The sequence below is a fragment of the Miscanthus floridulus genome, chromosome 2 (genome assembly GCF_019320115.1).
Source record: "Miscanthus floridulus cultivar M001 chromosome 2, ASM1932011v1, whole genome shotgun sequence".
Classification (NCBI taxonomy): Eukaryota; Viridiplantae; Streptophyta; class Magnoliopsida; order Poales; family Poaceae; genus Miscanthus; species Miscanthus floridulus.
Window position 1 is genome coordinate 71,731,720 of NC_089581.1, and position 17,015 is coordinate 71,748,734.

At 48.0% G+C, this 17,015-nt stretch overlaps 1 protein-coding gene across 1 annotated transcript; it reads left to right on the plus strand.

The window, feature by feature from the left end:
* The first annotated feature begins 12,713 nt into the window (after positions 1-12,713).
* On the plus strand, positions 12,714-17,015 carry LOC136526014 (protein PHYTOCHROME KINASE SUBSTRATE 2-like). Its single transcript, XM_066518813.1, has one exon. It carries the CDS (start codon positions 15,309-15,311, stop codon positions 16,617-16,619), a length of 1,311 nt encoding a protein of 436 aa, XP_066374910.1. The 5' UTR covers positions 12,714-15,308; the 3' UTR covers positions 16,620-17,015.

Consider the following 17,015-nt stretch of genomic DNA (forward strand, 5'->3'; position numbering starts at 1 on the left):
CACATGCACCGCTGCACGACAGCGCACAAAGCTCAATGGTGAGGTTGTTGTTCCAACTAAATGGAGGCGATTTAAGGGTCTCCATCTTGCCAACAACTATACCTAGGGTTGCTCAGATCGATGCGCTTGAAAGGAGGACGAGAGGGTGAGAAGCTGCGCTACGGCAAATTTGCATGCCACGGCGGGCATGGCGACCACAGCGGCGCCAGTGGCGTGTTCTAGCAAAACCAAACGGTAGCATGGCATCGGCACTGTACTTGAGTATTACTGCTTAGAGATAGTTCTAGGATAGGGAAGAGAGAAGCAAGAGGTGCAGCGAGGACACGTGGCCACGGCGGTGGCCATGGTGGAACTTCGGCGGGGACGCACCCACGGTGGCACAACAAGAAATGCGGCTTACCATGGGCATGACTATGAGCGTGGCTAGATGGGAATGGTAGAGCAGAGCGAGGCGAAGCTATGAGTGCAGTGGATTTGAGAATGGGGCAGCAGTCAACGCGCGTGAGCTCGGCGGAGCTATTGTGATGGCGATGGCGAGCGCGGTGAGCAGCTGAGAGCGAGGAGGCGAGTGAGAGGGAATGACTAGCGTTGTGGTGGCTTGGACGTGTCGCTGGAGCCTTGCTGGCTATCGCTCCCTGACAAGCGGGCCCTGTGCTGGTGTACGGTCACCAAATGGTGCACATGACCAGTGCTCTATTGGCCACGACGGCGTGAGCTCGGCGGCCATCAGAGCCAACATCAGCGCCTGATAGCCCAATTTCATACCCTCCTAATTCCTAATCTGCAGCGAGTTAGCAAAATCTCCTAGAATAAAAGTTGTAGAGCTATGCTAGAGCTACAATTGTTCTATAGAAACCATCAGCTAATTCGCAAAGGATCATGAGTTACCTCAACCCAAACATAGGTACATCGAAACTGTGTGGCACCTAGGACTATGGAAATTTTCTAAGTGCTGAATCAGCACCCAAATCTATCTTGTGGGCCATGTTTTGGACTGTTACACACATTTTCATGACTTGTCCTCTATACAAAGTTTGTTCCATATATAATTTGCTACAACTTTGCTTTAGGTTGCTCAGACATGCAAAGCTTCTAACTTGCAGTTCATAAAAGGTCAAACAAATTGGTTCCCTATGTCAAACTAAACACATCATGACTTAGGGGCTTGATTAGGTGAAATGGTCTACACAAACATTGTTCCATTAAGTATCCTAAGTGTAGCTAAGGGATTTTAGTGACCAACATCCACCACTAGTACTCGATCACACATGATCATAAAGCATACATACAATGAAACATAAAAGAACAATAGTATGTTTCACATGTTTCATAGCAATGTTTCATATGGAAATGCTTATGCATAAATGAATGATGCTTATTCTCATGCAATGTAAGTGCAATTATGCAAGCCTAACACCTAGGGTGTTACAGGCTCCTCCTCCACTTCCTCCTGGCGCTCGCCACCGTGGAGCCACCGATTGATCTCCTTCTCCTTCTCAAACCTCCTCTAGGCGGCTTGCCGAGACGTGCCTTTTGCCCCTCTCAGAAGATGCAGTCAGGATTTATACCCCATGAGCTCCTATGAAATAGGTGGCTTAAAATCGATCTAAAGATCAAAATAGAAAGGAAAAAAGATCACGGGAAAGGAGTATACCAGATCGGACAGCTTCGCGGCATGGAGAGGTCCGAGCATCCCTTGGAGGGACTCATCATCCCCCAACTACAGCACCTGATCGAGACGACTCTAGACTTCATCCCTTGACAACTCCTTCTGTGATGCATGGTCGAGATCCATTAGGACGGAGTATTCCCACATCGGCCGTGTTCTCTTCGCCAACGGGGTGACCCAACGGTGGAAGAATGTATGGAAGACCTGCAACCCATTGAGGCCATGCCGCACAAGCCTCCAAAGCTCTGTCTCAATGATCTCCATCTTGTTCTATCGATGGGCAGGACCCCACGACCAGCTTTCCCTCCTCTCTGACCTCTCCCGATGAATGTCGAGAATGGTGCATCCGCCGGGTTCCTAATGTAGAACCACTCACCGTGCCATCCCCGGTTGGAGTCACAAGGGGAGTATGTCGGGTAGGGGACCGATGGCTTAGGCCGCTTCTCACTTGGAGGTTCACGCGCTAATTGGCTTCACACACCAAACCCTCAATAGGGTGCCGCACAACCAACACAAGATGAGGATCACACAAGCCATGAGCAATCCACTAGAGTACCTTTTGGCTCTCCGCCAGGGAAAGGTCAAGAACCCCTCACAATCATCACGATCGGAGCCAGAGACAATCACCAACCTCCGCTCGATGATCCTCGCTGCTCCAAGCCATCTAGGTGGCGACAACCACCAAGAGTAACAAACGAATCCCGTAGCAAAACACGAACACCAAGTGCCTCTAGATGCAAACACTCAAGCAATGCACTTAGATTCACACCCAATCTCACAAAGATGATGAATCAATGATGGAGATGAATGGGAGGGCTTTGGCTAAACTCATAAGGTTGCTATGTCAATGCAAATGGCCAAAAGAGTGAGCTTGAGCTGGCCATGGGGCTTAAATAGAGAGCCCCCATGAATAGAGCGATTGTACCCCTTCACTGGGCACAACATGGGGTGACCGGACGCTCCGATCATATCGATCGGAAGCTGGACATCAGCGTCAGGTCACGCGATGCGTGCCATGTGTCCCCTCTCTTCAAATACTGAGCGCTCAATCTCAATGGTCAAGTGATGACCGGACGCGCTGCTGCGAAGTGACCAGACGCTGGACCTCAGCGTCCGGTCATTTCCAATAAGCATCCAGAAACGATTTTTCATGACCAGACACGTCCGATCATGCTCGACCGAACTCACCCAGCGTCCGGTCACTCGACGTCTCCTCTGTGCACTACCACGTTTGCAGGACCAGATGCAACCCTCCAGCGTCCGATCACTAAGTGACCCAGCGTCCGATCAGAGACCGACGCCAGCATCTTCGCTGCTGCTTCTGACCGAACTTGCCGATCCTACTGAGACCAGCGTCTGGTCACTTACAGTGACCTCCATCTTTTCTATCTAGGGCGCCAGTGGCACCGTCGGACTGTTCGCACTCTACGGGTGGACACTCCTCCGATGAAGTTCCTAGCCCTTGCTGAAATTGGCCAACCACCAAGTGTATCACCTTGTGCACATGTGTTAGCATATTTTCACAAACATTTTCAAGGGTGTTAGCACTCCACTAGATCCTAAATGCACATGCAATGAGTTAGAGCATCTAGTGGCACTTTGATAACCGCATTTCGATATGAGTTTCACCCCTCTAAATAGTACGGCTATCGAACGTAAATGTGATCACGCTCTCTAAGTGTCTTGATCACCAAAACAAAATAGCTCCTACTATTTATACCTTTGCCTTGAGCCTTTTGTTTTCTCTTTCTTTTTTTCAAGTCCAAGCGCTTGATCATCATCATGGCATCACCATCATCATGATCTTCACAATTTCTTCATCACTTAGAGTAGTGCCACCTATCTCATAATCACTTTGATAAACTAAGTTAGCACTTAGGGTTTCATTAATTTACCAAAACCAAACTAGAGCTTTTAGATGGCTCGGGCGACTGCCGAGAGACAGGTAAGGAGCAGTGGGATGCCCCATGCGGGTTATGTCGACCCTGTCATGAACGACAGACCTGGATTCCAATCGGACATATCCGATAGGAGCTCCCCGAACCCATCACTCGAGCGATAGAGGTAACTTTACCAACCCCCGTTTTACTTTTCTAGTACATAAGTATTTATTCTCAAGCGTGCATTCATACATCCAAATCATTGCATATGCAATCATTGCATCAAAACGCTTCGCGTTGCGTCACAAAGCGGTAGTCATCTCATTCGATATGAACGGCAACCGATAGGGGTTTAGAGGCCAGCTCGCGAAGGGCTCGAGGCCGCCTCGCATCAAACAGAGCTAGGGGAGAAAACATAGATGAACCCTAGTGGCCCTCTCCTGACCCCGATCAAGAGCGGACAAGGTCATCTCAACCTTCTCATTTGACCCTGACCTCGAGCCATTTCCACATAATCTTCATCGAGGGGAGGCCATCGGGCCACCTGAGTCACTCTCTGGAATGACTCGGGCATCTACCGGGAGGTGGGTTAAGGAAAAGTGGAGTGCCACATGAGGGCTATGCCGACCCCATCACAAACGATGTATCCAGATTCCACTCGGACACGCCCGTTAGCGAGCTCACCGAAGCCCGCCACTCGAGCCATCGAGGCAAGTGGCATCAGCTCAACCCCTCTGATTGTAGAAACCATGGATGGGGTGAAGCAGGAAATCATGCAACCTACCCCGACCGACCCCTAGTGGCTCGAGGGCACGAGCCACCAGATCCTAACTTAGGAACTCAACCGACCACACAGGTTACGGTCGAAACGGACAAGGGCGAACACCCTGACTGGAAGAAACACAAGAGTTCGTAGCCCCAAAAAAAGAGTACCAAGGTGCTCAGTCTCTGACCAACTCCCCAGTCGGACGCAGGCTCGGGGGCTACACCCACCGGGTGCGCTCGCGCACACCCGACGGAAAATGGATTACCAGCGATGATGAGGACATGACACCCATGCATATGACCATGTTTGGCGGATGGTATAGAGGGTTAGGAGGCCAGCAAGGGTGTCCAAGTCAAGAAGGAGGCCCGAGGCTAATTCGGTTCGAGTCTCCGAGGTGGAGGCCCAAAGCAACTAAAGTTCGAGCCCGTCTCGGAGTCTAGGAGCAGCACATACTAAAAACGATGCCCAGGTCGCATACAGTGTCTGTTTTGGGCGTTCTTTATATGGATGGAAAGATAATTTCATGGAGCTTCCAATGGCATAAGTCTTACCTTAAAATTCGATCAGACTCAATGGGAATCATAGAAACAAGTGGACGTCCAGAATCTGTCAGGGTGCTACTCCACCGTCGGCGACAACTTAATTTAGAGGTGAGCTCATTCTTAAGCGATCCTTTTCATACTTTTGAGAATAGACAACTACCTAATGATATTATCTTGCTAAGGAACATTGGAGAGGGTCACGAGGGATTTAGAGGATGTGGTGGAGACGATGATGACCAGCAAGGACGTCCAACAGAAACCAGAGGCCTGATCCAATATGATTTCGAGTCTGCCTCGGCCTCCAGGACCAATCTGCCTTAAACTGGTCACCTAGGACGCATTCAGACTCCGTTTTTGACGATCCATATATGGTTGGAAAGCCAATTTGATAAGGAAGCCAATCCAATTGGTCTCACATGAAAAGCCCTTCATAATCAATAGGAATCGTCAAAACAAGTCAGCATCCAGAATCTGCCAGGGTGCTGCGACACTGTCTTTTGGTCTGTTGGACCGTGTATCGTGTTTGGGCCCATTACGGGGCGCGTCTAGGGTAGACGACGACCCTAAGACCTTTATAATCATATGCCGCTGCCATCATTAGATTTTGTGTTTTGCTTAGATTAATCTGTCAAGAACAGTTTTGCTGTTCATCGGTTTGTGAGACCCCAACTTCGTGAGATTAATCATTAATCTACAATTTGGTTGCTTTCTTTCTTGTTCTTGCTTGTGTTCTTCGTTGCGCAGGCAGGGATTAGCCTTCTTGGTGAGGTCAACTCGATCCATGTCTCAGTTGATAACCAGAGGAGTTGTGGTGCTAAGATTGCAGGGTTTGATCTTTCGATCTGAAGCCGGATCGGTGTGTCATTCTCCGCCACAACGATAGTTACCAGTACCTGACGGAAGATCGGGATCCCTGTTCCCATTAAGTGATAATCAGAGCTTCAGGTATTACCGTCAGGTTTATCATTACCCTAGTTTTGTTTTGTCTTTGTGCTTTAAATCCTAAAAATTGCCCCCCAAAAATATTTATGTTAATCTTTGTTTTCTCCTTATCCTATCACCCATTGTGCCGTTGCAATATTTTAATTTTAGTTTGCTTTATTGAATGGTCGTCCCTCGCATGTCATCGTTTCGCCGTGTTTAGGTCTTGTTCATATTTGGTTCCTGGTTCACGCTTTGAGTTTGCTGGTCAGCGTATTTTTTTGCAAAAGAAGTTTACTTGGTTAGAGAGTCCTATAATCTTTTTGACTCTACGTTGAAGTTTCTAATCTGCTAATGCACTAATTAAAAACAAGGAGGCATTTTCAGAAAAAGCATAGCTGGGAGCCTGCCTCACGTTTGCCAGTAACTCTACATTCAGTGCTGGAAGCTTTGGACTGCCTATAACCTTGTGTTTGAGCAGCGTAGTTCAACCTGTCCTGTTGCATAAAATCTTCTAGTTGTTCCTCGCCTGTAGAGTGCAGTTTGTTGTCAGGTTGAGTTGTAATATATTGCTGCAGTTTGGGTTCTCTGGTTGAAAAAAAGAATAAAAGGCAAAGGTGCAAAAAAAGCCGCACGCTAAAAAAAGAGAAAAAAAAGAGCAAGAAAAAAAGAAAGTGAAAAAAAAACAATTCAGAAGTGCTTGCATCCTTTGAGTTTTTGTGCTGAGCTCTACTGTTGCTTTCTTGAACTAGGTCCGGGACAAGGTTAGGCCGACAACATAGACTAGCTTGGGACTACTTTTCAATCTTGCAATTTTTGAATTAAATTATTGCTATTCCTTGCTACCATATTTTAAGCCTCCCAAGCTCCACATATATACTTCAGATCAGTACAGATAAAGGCCCTTGCAATCTCGGTACCACTGCCTCACATGTATCATGAACCAGCCGCCGGTTGTACCATCCACTGCTTGCGTTGGTAAGAACTTTGTAAGAGCTTGGTAAGACTCTTCCACTTGCTGTGAAAAGTGACACCACTGCAACCACATAGTCATTTGATAGGGATAATACTTTTGTGTTGTATTTTGCTGTCTTCTAACAATGACAGGTTGTTCGTATTCACCGACTAATGATGGTATAGGTGTTGATGAGTACATGGAGTGGGAAATTGCCATAGATAACATATTTGCTACTCGCTTTATGTGTCCAAGGAGGAAGGTAAAAAATGCAGCTAGCATGTTTGCGACATTCTGCTTTATCTTAGGTGGGAGTCTTTAGATCCTTCTAATAAACCTCAAACTTGGAATGATATGAAACTCCTTATACGAGAAACCTTTGTTAATCCACCTCCTGTTTTGACTTCATATGATGAGGTGCACCATTTAGAGGAAGAGTCTGTTGTTATTCTTCTTGCTATGACTAACCTTATGCTGGATAATGTACATAAGCGAGAGGATGACATGGAGGAAAATGAGGATCTCACAACCTCATATGCAAATTCAGAACCATCACTTCACAATGCACCTATTACTCCTACTGAAAACATAGGTAATGCCCATGGTGGTACACTCACAGAAGGTGAAAATTGTCTTAATGTACTAAATTTTTTCACAAACCATGCTATCATAGAGCAATTGTTAGTGGAATCCTCTCTTGATTTCTCTTTGTCACATGATAATTTGCTTGATGTTCCTTGTGATAAAGATGAATTAGTTGATGCTACTTCAGTTTTACATGTTTTGGAACCAGTCACTTGTGTTAAAAATAAACATGTTATTCATATTGCTACTAAAATTGATGAGCTCAAACTGTTGTCTTCTTTATATACTTTGGGTTACAATAAATTTGATGTTATGTGTAACCTAGATTGTTTGGAGGAGAGCCTTTTTAAATATTCTGATTTGCCTTGGGTTTCTAAACACACATATCATGTTATTGGCAAATATAACAACAAGGGACAATATTTGATACATCGAGTATACATTTGTAGTAATATAAATTTTCCTTTTGTTGTACAAGATTATGAATGTTTAGAGGGCAGCCATAATAATACAAACATTTTCTCATGTTCCTCAAAGAAACAAGTTCACTTCCAAGAAGGGGAGCATTGTTGGTTGCTACCTATGTCTGCTAGACCATCTATTCATGTATTGTCTTTGGTTAGTTCTAATCTTTTGCAGGATAGTGTTGAGATACATCGTGTGCATTCGGATCATGGAGTCTACATGCTTGCTGAAATTTTTATAAGAGATGACATGCTAGAAACTTGGAAACATGGTCACAGTTCCTTCTCACAATTATTTCAGTTCCCTTTGTCTTTGCAACCCCGTTCTCCTTTATGTTGTGTAGGATCAGTTTCAATGCACAATCGACGTCAGAGGACGGCTTTTTGTCAAGAAGGGGAGGATGATGAGGACATGACACCCATGCATATGACCATGTTTGGTGGATGGTATGGAGGGTTAGGAGGCCAGCAAGGGTGTCCAAGTCAAGAAGAAGGCCCGAGACTAATTTGGTTCGAGTCTCCGAGGTGGAGGCCCAAAGCAACTAAAGTTCGAGTCTGTCTCGGAGTCCAGGAGGAGCACGTACTAAAAACGATGCCCAGGTCGCATACAGTGTCTGTTTTGGGTGTTCTTTATATGGATGGAAAGATAATTTCATGGAGCTTCCAATGGCACCAGTCCTACCTTAAAATTCGATCAGAGTCAACAGGAATCATAGAAACAAGTGGACGTCCAGAATCTGTCAGGGTGCTGATCCACCGTCGGCGACAACTTAATTTAGAGGTGAGCTCGTTCTTAAGCGATCCTTTTCATACTTTTGAGAATAGACTATTACCTAATGATGTTATCTTGCTTAGGAACATTGGAGAGGGTCACGAGGGATTTAGAGGACGTGGTGGAGGCGATGATGACCAGCAAAGACGTCCAACAGAAACCGGAGGCCTGATCCAACATGATTTCGAGTCTGCCTCGGCCTCCAGGACCAGTCTGCCTTAAACTGGTCACCCAGGATGCATCCGGACTTCGTTTTCGACGATTCACATATGGTTGGAAAGCCAATTTGATAAGGAAGCCAATCCAAGTGGTCTCACATCAAAATCCATTCAGAATCAACAGGAATCGTCGAAACAAGTCAGCATCCAGAATCTGCCAGGGTGCTGCGACACCGTCTTTTGGTCTGTTGGACCGTGTATCGTGTTTGGGCCCATTAGGGGGTGCATCCAGGGTAGGCGACGACTCTAAGACCTTTATAATCATATGCCGCCACCATCATTAGATTTTGGGTTTTGCTTAGATTAATCTGTCAAGAACAGTTTCGCCGTTCATCGGTTTATGAGACCCCAACTTCGTGAGATTAATCATTCATCTGCAATTTGGTTGCTTTCTTTCTTATTCTTGCTTATGTTCTTCGTTGCGCAGGCAAGGATTAGCCTTCTTGGCGAGGTCAACTAGATCCGTGTCTCGGTTGATAACCAGAGGAGTTGTGGTGCTAAGATTGTAGGGTTCGATCTTTCGATCTGAAGCTGGATCAGTGTGTCATTCTCCACCACAACGATAGTTACCTCTACCTGACGGAAGATCGGGATCCCTGTTCCCATTAAGCGAGTCTCCTCCTCAGGGGCTGGGCGCCTATGTCTACATGGCGTGCCTCCGCGGCCTTCGACAGTCCTCTCCTTAGGGGCTAGGTGCGAATATCCCTCTGGCGCACCTCTGTGGCCTTCGCTAGTCCTCCCCACGGAGGCTGGGTGCCCATATCCACTCTACGCGCCTCCGCGGCCTTTGCCAGTCCTCCACATGGAGGCTTGGTGCCTAAATCCTACTCGATTACCCTACGCTGTACAACAAACCAAGGGGAAAAGCACCGAAGTTCCAATAACAGCCTGCCTCCACGGCGCAATGGCCACCAGAATTACAAAGCAAATGCAAGCTTTCATTAAGCTAAAAACACAAACCCCTGACTTTTACAATATCACACAAAGCGTGTGTGAACAACCCCTTCATGGCTTCATAGAAGCCCCAAAGGGGCTCGGGGGCTCCTGTTGGGTTCATAAACCCGGGGTCCCCAATAGACCCGCTTCCCTATAAAACTCAGCCTAGTAGGCGGCATAGTGACAACACGCGCCTGGGCCAGCCCAGATACACAGTGACTGGCCTAGACCACCATCCAGTCCTCGACCAGCACCTCCACCCAGGAGATTAGGTCAGAGCCCTGACCAGAAGGCCTGTCCGTGGTGGGACCGCAGTCTGACTCTGACCCCCTTTCTATGACCAAGGATACGATGGGCCTCTGCTCGCTGCTCTTTCCCGACCGACACGGTCGGGGCTGACTAGGAACGACCGATCGGGGACGCCCGCTCGGTGTGGGCCCGGGGAGCAGGCGGAGCAGATAAGGTAAGGCGCTCAAGTCAACTGTAATACCGAGGACCGTACTGATGAGGACATCACTACTTCATCGCATACAAGCCAAGGAGAGGAGGAGGTCCAGCATGGGCGTCCAATTCATCTTTCTCATGGTGGAGGCCCAGTCCAACTGAAGTTGGAGCCCATCTCGGGTTCCAGGACCAGTCTGTCATAAAACTGGTCACACGGGCATGTCTGGGCTCCATTTTCAACGATCCACATATGAATGGAAAGCTAATTAGATAAGGAAGCCAATGCAAGTGGTCTCACGTCAAAAGCCCTTTGGAATCAATGAGAATCATCTAAACAAGTTAGTGTCCAGAATCTGCCAGGGTGCTGCGAGACCGTCTTTTGGTCCGTTGGACCATGTATCGTGTTTGGGCCTATTAGGGTGCGCGTTCAGGGGGGTTTTGTTTAGTTCTTGATTTCCTCGTGAAACAGACATAGTTTTGCTGCAACTGTATCGTCAAGGCTGCTTGCTTTGAACCAGGACCCCAGTTATTGATCTTGTTCGCCTGTGGCAATTAGTCCTTCGAATAAAGACTTGAACTCCTTATTTTCATAAGCCTCATATCTATTTGCAATTTCAGATTACGTTCATCCCGTTCTTGCTTGTGTTCTCGATTCGCTTGCAGGAAAGCCTTCTCGGCGAGGTCAATCATGTTTACATAGTTGATAACCAACGGAGCAGTGGTGTAACGGTTGTGGGGGTCCGAATCAGTCTTGGTTCGAAGCCTAGATCATGAACGTCGAATCTTCACCAATCGACGCTATCATACCTTTCGGAAGATCGGGTCTTGTCTACATCACATACCCTGCCATGCCCTGTGCACCTGTAGGACGGTGCCGTCGAGCCATGTCAGACCAACACTATACAGCCTACTAGACGTGTTAGAGCATGAATAGTATTGTGGGCGCCGACGTTTGCCATACTAGGCGAACACTGTACAGCCTACCAGACGCGTCAGAGCATGAACAATGTTGTGGCGCCGCCGTTTGCCATACCAAGCGAACATTGTGCAGTCTGCCAGATACAACAGAGCATGAACAGTAAGGTGGCGATGGCGACGTAAACAGTATGCTGGGCGATGACGGCCATCCCGTACCCGATGGTGTGGGCAACAAGACTAGGCAGTACCCGTATACACTCTCTCTCTTTCTCTTTCTCTCTTAATTGTAAGGCCATCCCCTTTAACTATAAAAGGGGATGCGCTCTCTCCCGATGACTCGAGGAGACAACAACAAAACAACTCTAGAGCTCGACAGCTACACAGTCTATACGCTCTCAACAACTGATAAGCTCGGAATACAGAGCATACGCTCCAATACTTAGCGCACGTCTGAGTATCCATCACTCTCGGCCACTCGGTTCAGAGTCTGACCGGGTCTCTAACACCCCCTTCTCATTCCTTCCTTATTTGTAACCCCACAGCAAACTTCGAGCACCTGGGCTCAGGAATAAAGTCACCAACCGACCTCAACTGGACGTAGGGCCCGTTGTCTGAACCAATATAAATCCTGTGTCACCGCGTGCTAGGCCACATCCGATCACAACACACGACAAAACTACAAATATTTACTTGTTGGCCACATTTCACAACGACAAGAGCATTACAACTTGAGGATGCAGATAATCTCCACGCGACTAAACTACCTACCGAATAAGGATGAAAACGGACGGAAAATAGCTCTACCGTTTTCATTTTCATAATTTTTGACGGAAACGAAAACGGGAGCGGGAGTCGGACAACCGGGAGCGGAAATGGTAGCGGGATAAACGTTAATGCGAAAACAGATAAATACGATCGAAAAATAGACGGAAACGAACGATATGCGGAACTTAAGCCGGAACTACATGCCATGTATGACAAACCAAAGGGCTTGCCACGGTACTCCCAAATAAATGTGAACCGTCGATTTAGATGATTTTTATCGCATATTACCTTCTAGGAGGTAATAGAATGAAGAAATATATATATTAGCAAAATAGGTAAAATATCTTCCAATTAGATCTAATTTCCATATTCTATTAGATCTAATTTGCATGCATGATGTAAATTGTTCCTATGTTTGTGATAAAGTGACATATCATGCTAGGATGATTTTTAAATATTTTTTGTAACACTTTTTTTCACATACGTTTGCATGTACGTCACTTGCTAAAATACACGTGTATATCCATGCTTAATCTTTTTTTTGTAAGGCAGCTTTCATGCATAGCGCATAGAAAAAAGAGACATTTGACACGTGTTTTTGCGTAACATATACATATATACATACATGTACGAGACTCTCTTTTTTTGTTAAATACATACATGTACAAGTTACGAGTAACGTTATGTCCTGCATGCAGCCGAACAGCGCAGAAGCAAGTCTGCCTGACCGCCCGCTCACGGCACAGCTCGGCTCAACGCCCTCTGCGCTTGTCCCGGTGAACATATAAACGGGATGAAAACGGAAATATCCCGGTCAAAAACGGGATACGGCAATACGGACGGAAAAACGCTCAACCATTTTCGGTCCTGGTCGCGGTGTATCCTGTCTTGTTTTCGGTCCGTTTCCGTTTATCTCGTAAAAAACGAAAACGGACGGAAAAATACAATATACGGTTGTGGACGGAACGGGATTCATCCCGTCCGTTTTCATCTTTACTGCCGAACGTAACACCTGCAAAATACAGGTCTAAGAGAAAACAGATACCAAAAGTCCTGCTAGGAGACCAAGCAGCAGATGCCGCACTTCCCGTGGTCGATATACTGTTTGAGTGCTAATTACACGGTCCTCGTTATCAGGATCACTGGTGCGTTATGTGTTGGCCGTCACCGCACCAGGCAGGGTATCAGTGCTCCGAGGCGTTACTGAGCTTCCGAAGATCGCATCGACCAAGTCCTGGTCCAGCCGTCCCGACACTACCAAAGCCCCCCAACCTGAAGCTGATTTCGTCCAGCCGATTCTTGGTGAGGCAGCTCTTGCTGCCACCTCCAAACTTCTAATAACATTGTCTATCTACCTCGTTTTTTTCCTCTCAAGTCTCAAAAACACGTGGGAGAGCTGCATATGTCTTCCATCTCAGGTCTCGTTTGGATGCGCATGTATTCATCTCAATCCATATACGTTGAAGTGGATCTAAACTAAATTCTATTCCATTCCACTCCAACACATATGGATTAAGGTGAATACACGTGCATCCAAACGAGGCCTCAGTTGGTTCAGATGCTTCCACGCCTTGCCCTGAAATATAGATCATTAAATTTCTTCCAAATGCACCATAACACAGCAACGCACACAGTTCAAAACTGTATCTTTCTTGTTACTTACCCACCAGCGACCACTTAACTCAAACTGTATCTTTCTTGTTACATTCATAAAAGTAGTGCTAATGCCCCAAAGATTGCAAGCAATAATGCAATCAAAGAAAAGATGTTCAATTGATTATTTTTCACAGCAAAAGAAATATGATTGATCGTCTATCTTCCTTCTTTTACTCAAGTTATCTCTAGTAACAGGTCGATATGAAGTTATAAACTCGGGGAGTGACAGCGAGCTTTCAAACAGCTGGAACATAAACTGGCTTAACTCCTGTAAAGGTGATCATTGAGTACAAGGACTGAACTCCTAAAACCATGGGCTTTCATTGGTGAAGAATTTCAAGATGTTAGGCGTCAAGCAGTGGTCAGGTATTTATTATGATGCTCATCAAGCATCATGGTCGCAAGAAGGTGGCCGTGCCTCTTGTGCTCACCGGTCACCGCTGACGGAGAGTTGTGTGGTCTCTATAGCATAGGTCGTTTCACCTATAGTCGTTTTAGTTGTGACTTTGTTATTTCCATTTCTCTATACTTAGCTGCCCCTGGTCGCAGATTGTTTGCTGTGAGTGAGATTTGTATCGCAAGGATTGTGTAGGTCGCGCCTTCCGATCAATGATCTTGGTAAGTTCATACTTGCTAGAATCATGGATAATTGTTGGATGTAATTCTCTCTTCTCTTAATTTTTTTGATAAAGAGATAGCTAAGCTAGAGTACCCAAACCAATTATCTTCCCAAAAGCGCAGCTTCCTAGCATTACCAGAAGAATATCTCCAATCTTTGTGCACAATGCAGTTTTTCAAAACACTAGTTGGAGTGTTTTGTTTCGTCTATTCCTCAAATTTAGTGGAATGACGTTATTCTCCGTGCTGGTACTAATTATTAACTTGTGAGAAATGAGGTGACGATAAATTAACTCTTTTATTCTACAAATCAAACAAAAAAACTAGAAAGTGAAACGATGATAACCAAACACCCCCTATAGATGTCGTCAGTGATGACAGCAGAGCAGATTTTGAACAGCAAGAGCGGTTTGTGGAGCAGAGTGATGAACTGTTCCATGGTACACGCCTACAGATCAACTGTTGCATAAAACACCAGACTGTCTTGATCCCACTGTTCCAGATAGTACCTTGTGCTTCCCTTCACCTCTCATTTGGGGGCGGAAAACGCGGCTGGCCTCCTTAATTCAGAAAATGCGGTTTGTAAATTCGCATATTTTCCCCCAGGAAATTAGCATCTCGCAAGATAAAGACCCTTATCATGCATCCCAAGTGTTACCTGGAGACGAAAAGCATCACTGTTGTTCAAATTTCTTTGGTGTCTCATTGTGCCGATGGACAGGAAACGGCCATCGTTGCCCTTCTCTTTTTCCCTGACGAACAGCGATGGTTTCCTTGTCGCCTTCGCAGGTCACTGTCGGAGTCATGCTGCACAACAGTTTCAAATTTAGTTTTGTTAGCATGAGTGTCAGGGCGGCATCAAGCTCCTGTGTGTCTATGCGGATGGATCATAAAACGTTCGAAAAGAAACATATGGCCATCGGTGCTCCAGCAGTACTGTCTGCAAACAAACTTGACAGCCTCCTCATCTCCTCCCTGTTGCCGTTGCACAATTAGGTTTATCTCTCTCAGTTGAATTATTATGATAGGAGTAGTTTTCGTACATGAACAGTTGGTGAAATTTATGTGTCCATATATTTTTATATTTATTTTATTTTGGTGATGTGTACTGTGATGTCTATATAAGTGCGCCTATTCACAACATCTCCATTGGCGACACCATTTTCTTCATCCTTGTACTGGTGTGTGTTGGTAGCAACATGGAGATGGGGCGATCGAGAAATGGTGGCGGCAGGGTGGTCACCTTCGACGACGCCATCAGCGGGAGGTGCCGGAACGGCAGCTCGCTGTCGTCGTACCTTGACATGGGCCGGGACGCCGACGGCGGTCGCACGGCGCCGCGGCCGTTGCCGGCGCATACCATGGCGAGCCGGCGGCGCACGTATGCCGACGGCGAGCTCGACGTGTTCGCCGCCGAGCGGTACTTCAGAGGCGCAATGGACGGCGATGGGGACCGCAAGGAAGGTTTCAGTGTCACCACCCCCGCGGTAGCGGTGCAGGCGCAGGCGCAGCCCTTGGTGGAGACGGCCGCTGCGAGGCCGACGGCGGAGGCCGTGGTAATGGGTAAGCCGTCTTCGACGCGCGCGTCGACGGTGAGCTTCACCGCGAGCTCGGCGTCCAGCGCCAACAGCCAGACGGCGCTCTTCCGGGGCGGGCTCCGACGGCGCAGCGGCAGCTCCCGGGATAACAAGTGCTGCGTCCAGGTCGGCGTGCTCATGCGCATGTGCTCCGGGAAGCGGTCGGCGCGCGTGGACGGCTGCGCGGCCAAGGAAGCCCCCGACGCCGCCGAGCCGGAGGCGGCGACCGGGATCGACTGGTACAGAGAGCTGAGGATGCACAAGGCCGCCCTCGGACTCGGACTCTCTGGGGATGGCAATAGCCATGGCCTAGTGGCCGCCGCCGGTCTCCCGCCAAGTTTGAATCTTGGGACGGCGAAAGTGGCAGCCATCGGGAGGGAGATGACAGGAGAGGAGAAGGAGGCTGCTGAGCTCACCTTCTCAAGGAGGAGAAGCAACTCTACCCTGGTGGCTCCGGTCAGAGCCAACAACGTGCCGGCGAGCGGCCGCGTCGTCGGCGAGCCCGGCGGAGCAGGTAAAGTTGGCCGTGGCGGTGGTGCACACCACCTCCACCACGACAACGACGACGAAGACGACGACGACGCCGGGAGCGAGTCGAGCTCCGACCTGTTCGAGATCAAGAGCCTGATGATCGGCGACTGCCCCTACGAGCCGAGCGAGGCGAGCATCCAGTGGAGCGTGGTGACCGCGAGCGCCGCGGACGCGTCGGAGCGCGGCGACCGCGTCCCCGCTAGATGGGTCGGCGGCGGCGCGAGGGGTCCTGTCGCCGGAAGGCAGCTGCGGGGCCACCGGCCGGCCGGGATCCTGGCGGGGTGCGCCAGCCACAGGGCCGTGGACGTGTCGGCGGCGACGACGAAGGCCGTGCCAAATGCCGTGGCGGCGATGCAGCAGCGGCGCAGTGAAGGATTTCACAAGTCACGGAATGGCGCCTGACGAATTCTTTATTTATAGCCTTCTTGTGCTCGTGCCATTGTAACTATCTTGGACGGTGTGACCAGTGGCGGATGCACGATGCGGGATAAGGGGGGGCTAAAACAATAGAGATGTTGATTTGCATGAAGATTTAATGGTGAAATCAAGCTTTTGCTACAGTGATTAGGGTTGAAATCAAGCCATTAGGGGGGCTGGAGCCCCCCCCCCCGCCCCCCCCCCCCCCCCCCCCCCTTTGGATCCGCCGCTGGGTGTGACATGAGAGTTTTATGTAGCACACAACAGCGTATGGATATGGTAGATTGCATTGCATGCGCCGTTGGGCTCCTAGCTGTTTGAATTTGTAAGAGCTAGCATTACTGTTGATTGATTGTGCATGCATGGACTTAACTCGGGTCA

What these genes read in the sequence shown, in the direction of transcription:
- LOC136526014 (XM_066518813.1), top strand. Translation starts at nt 15,309, where the DNA reads ATGGAGATGGGGCGATCGAGAAATGGTGGCGGCAGGGTGGTCACCTTC.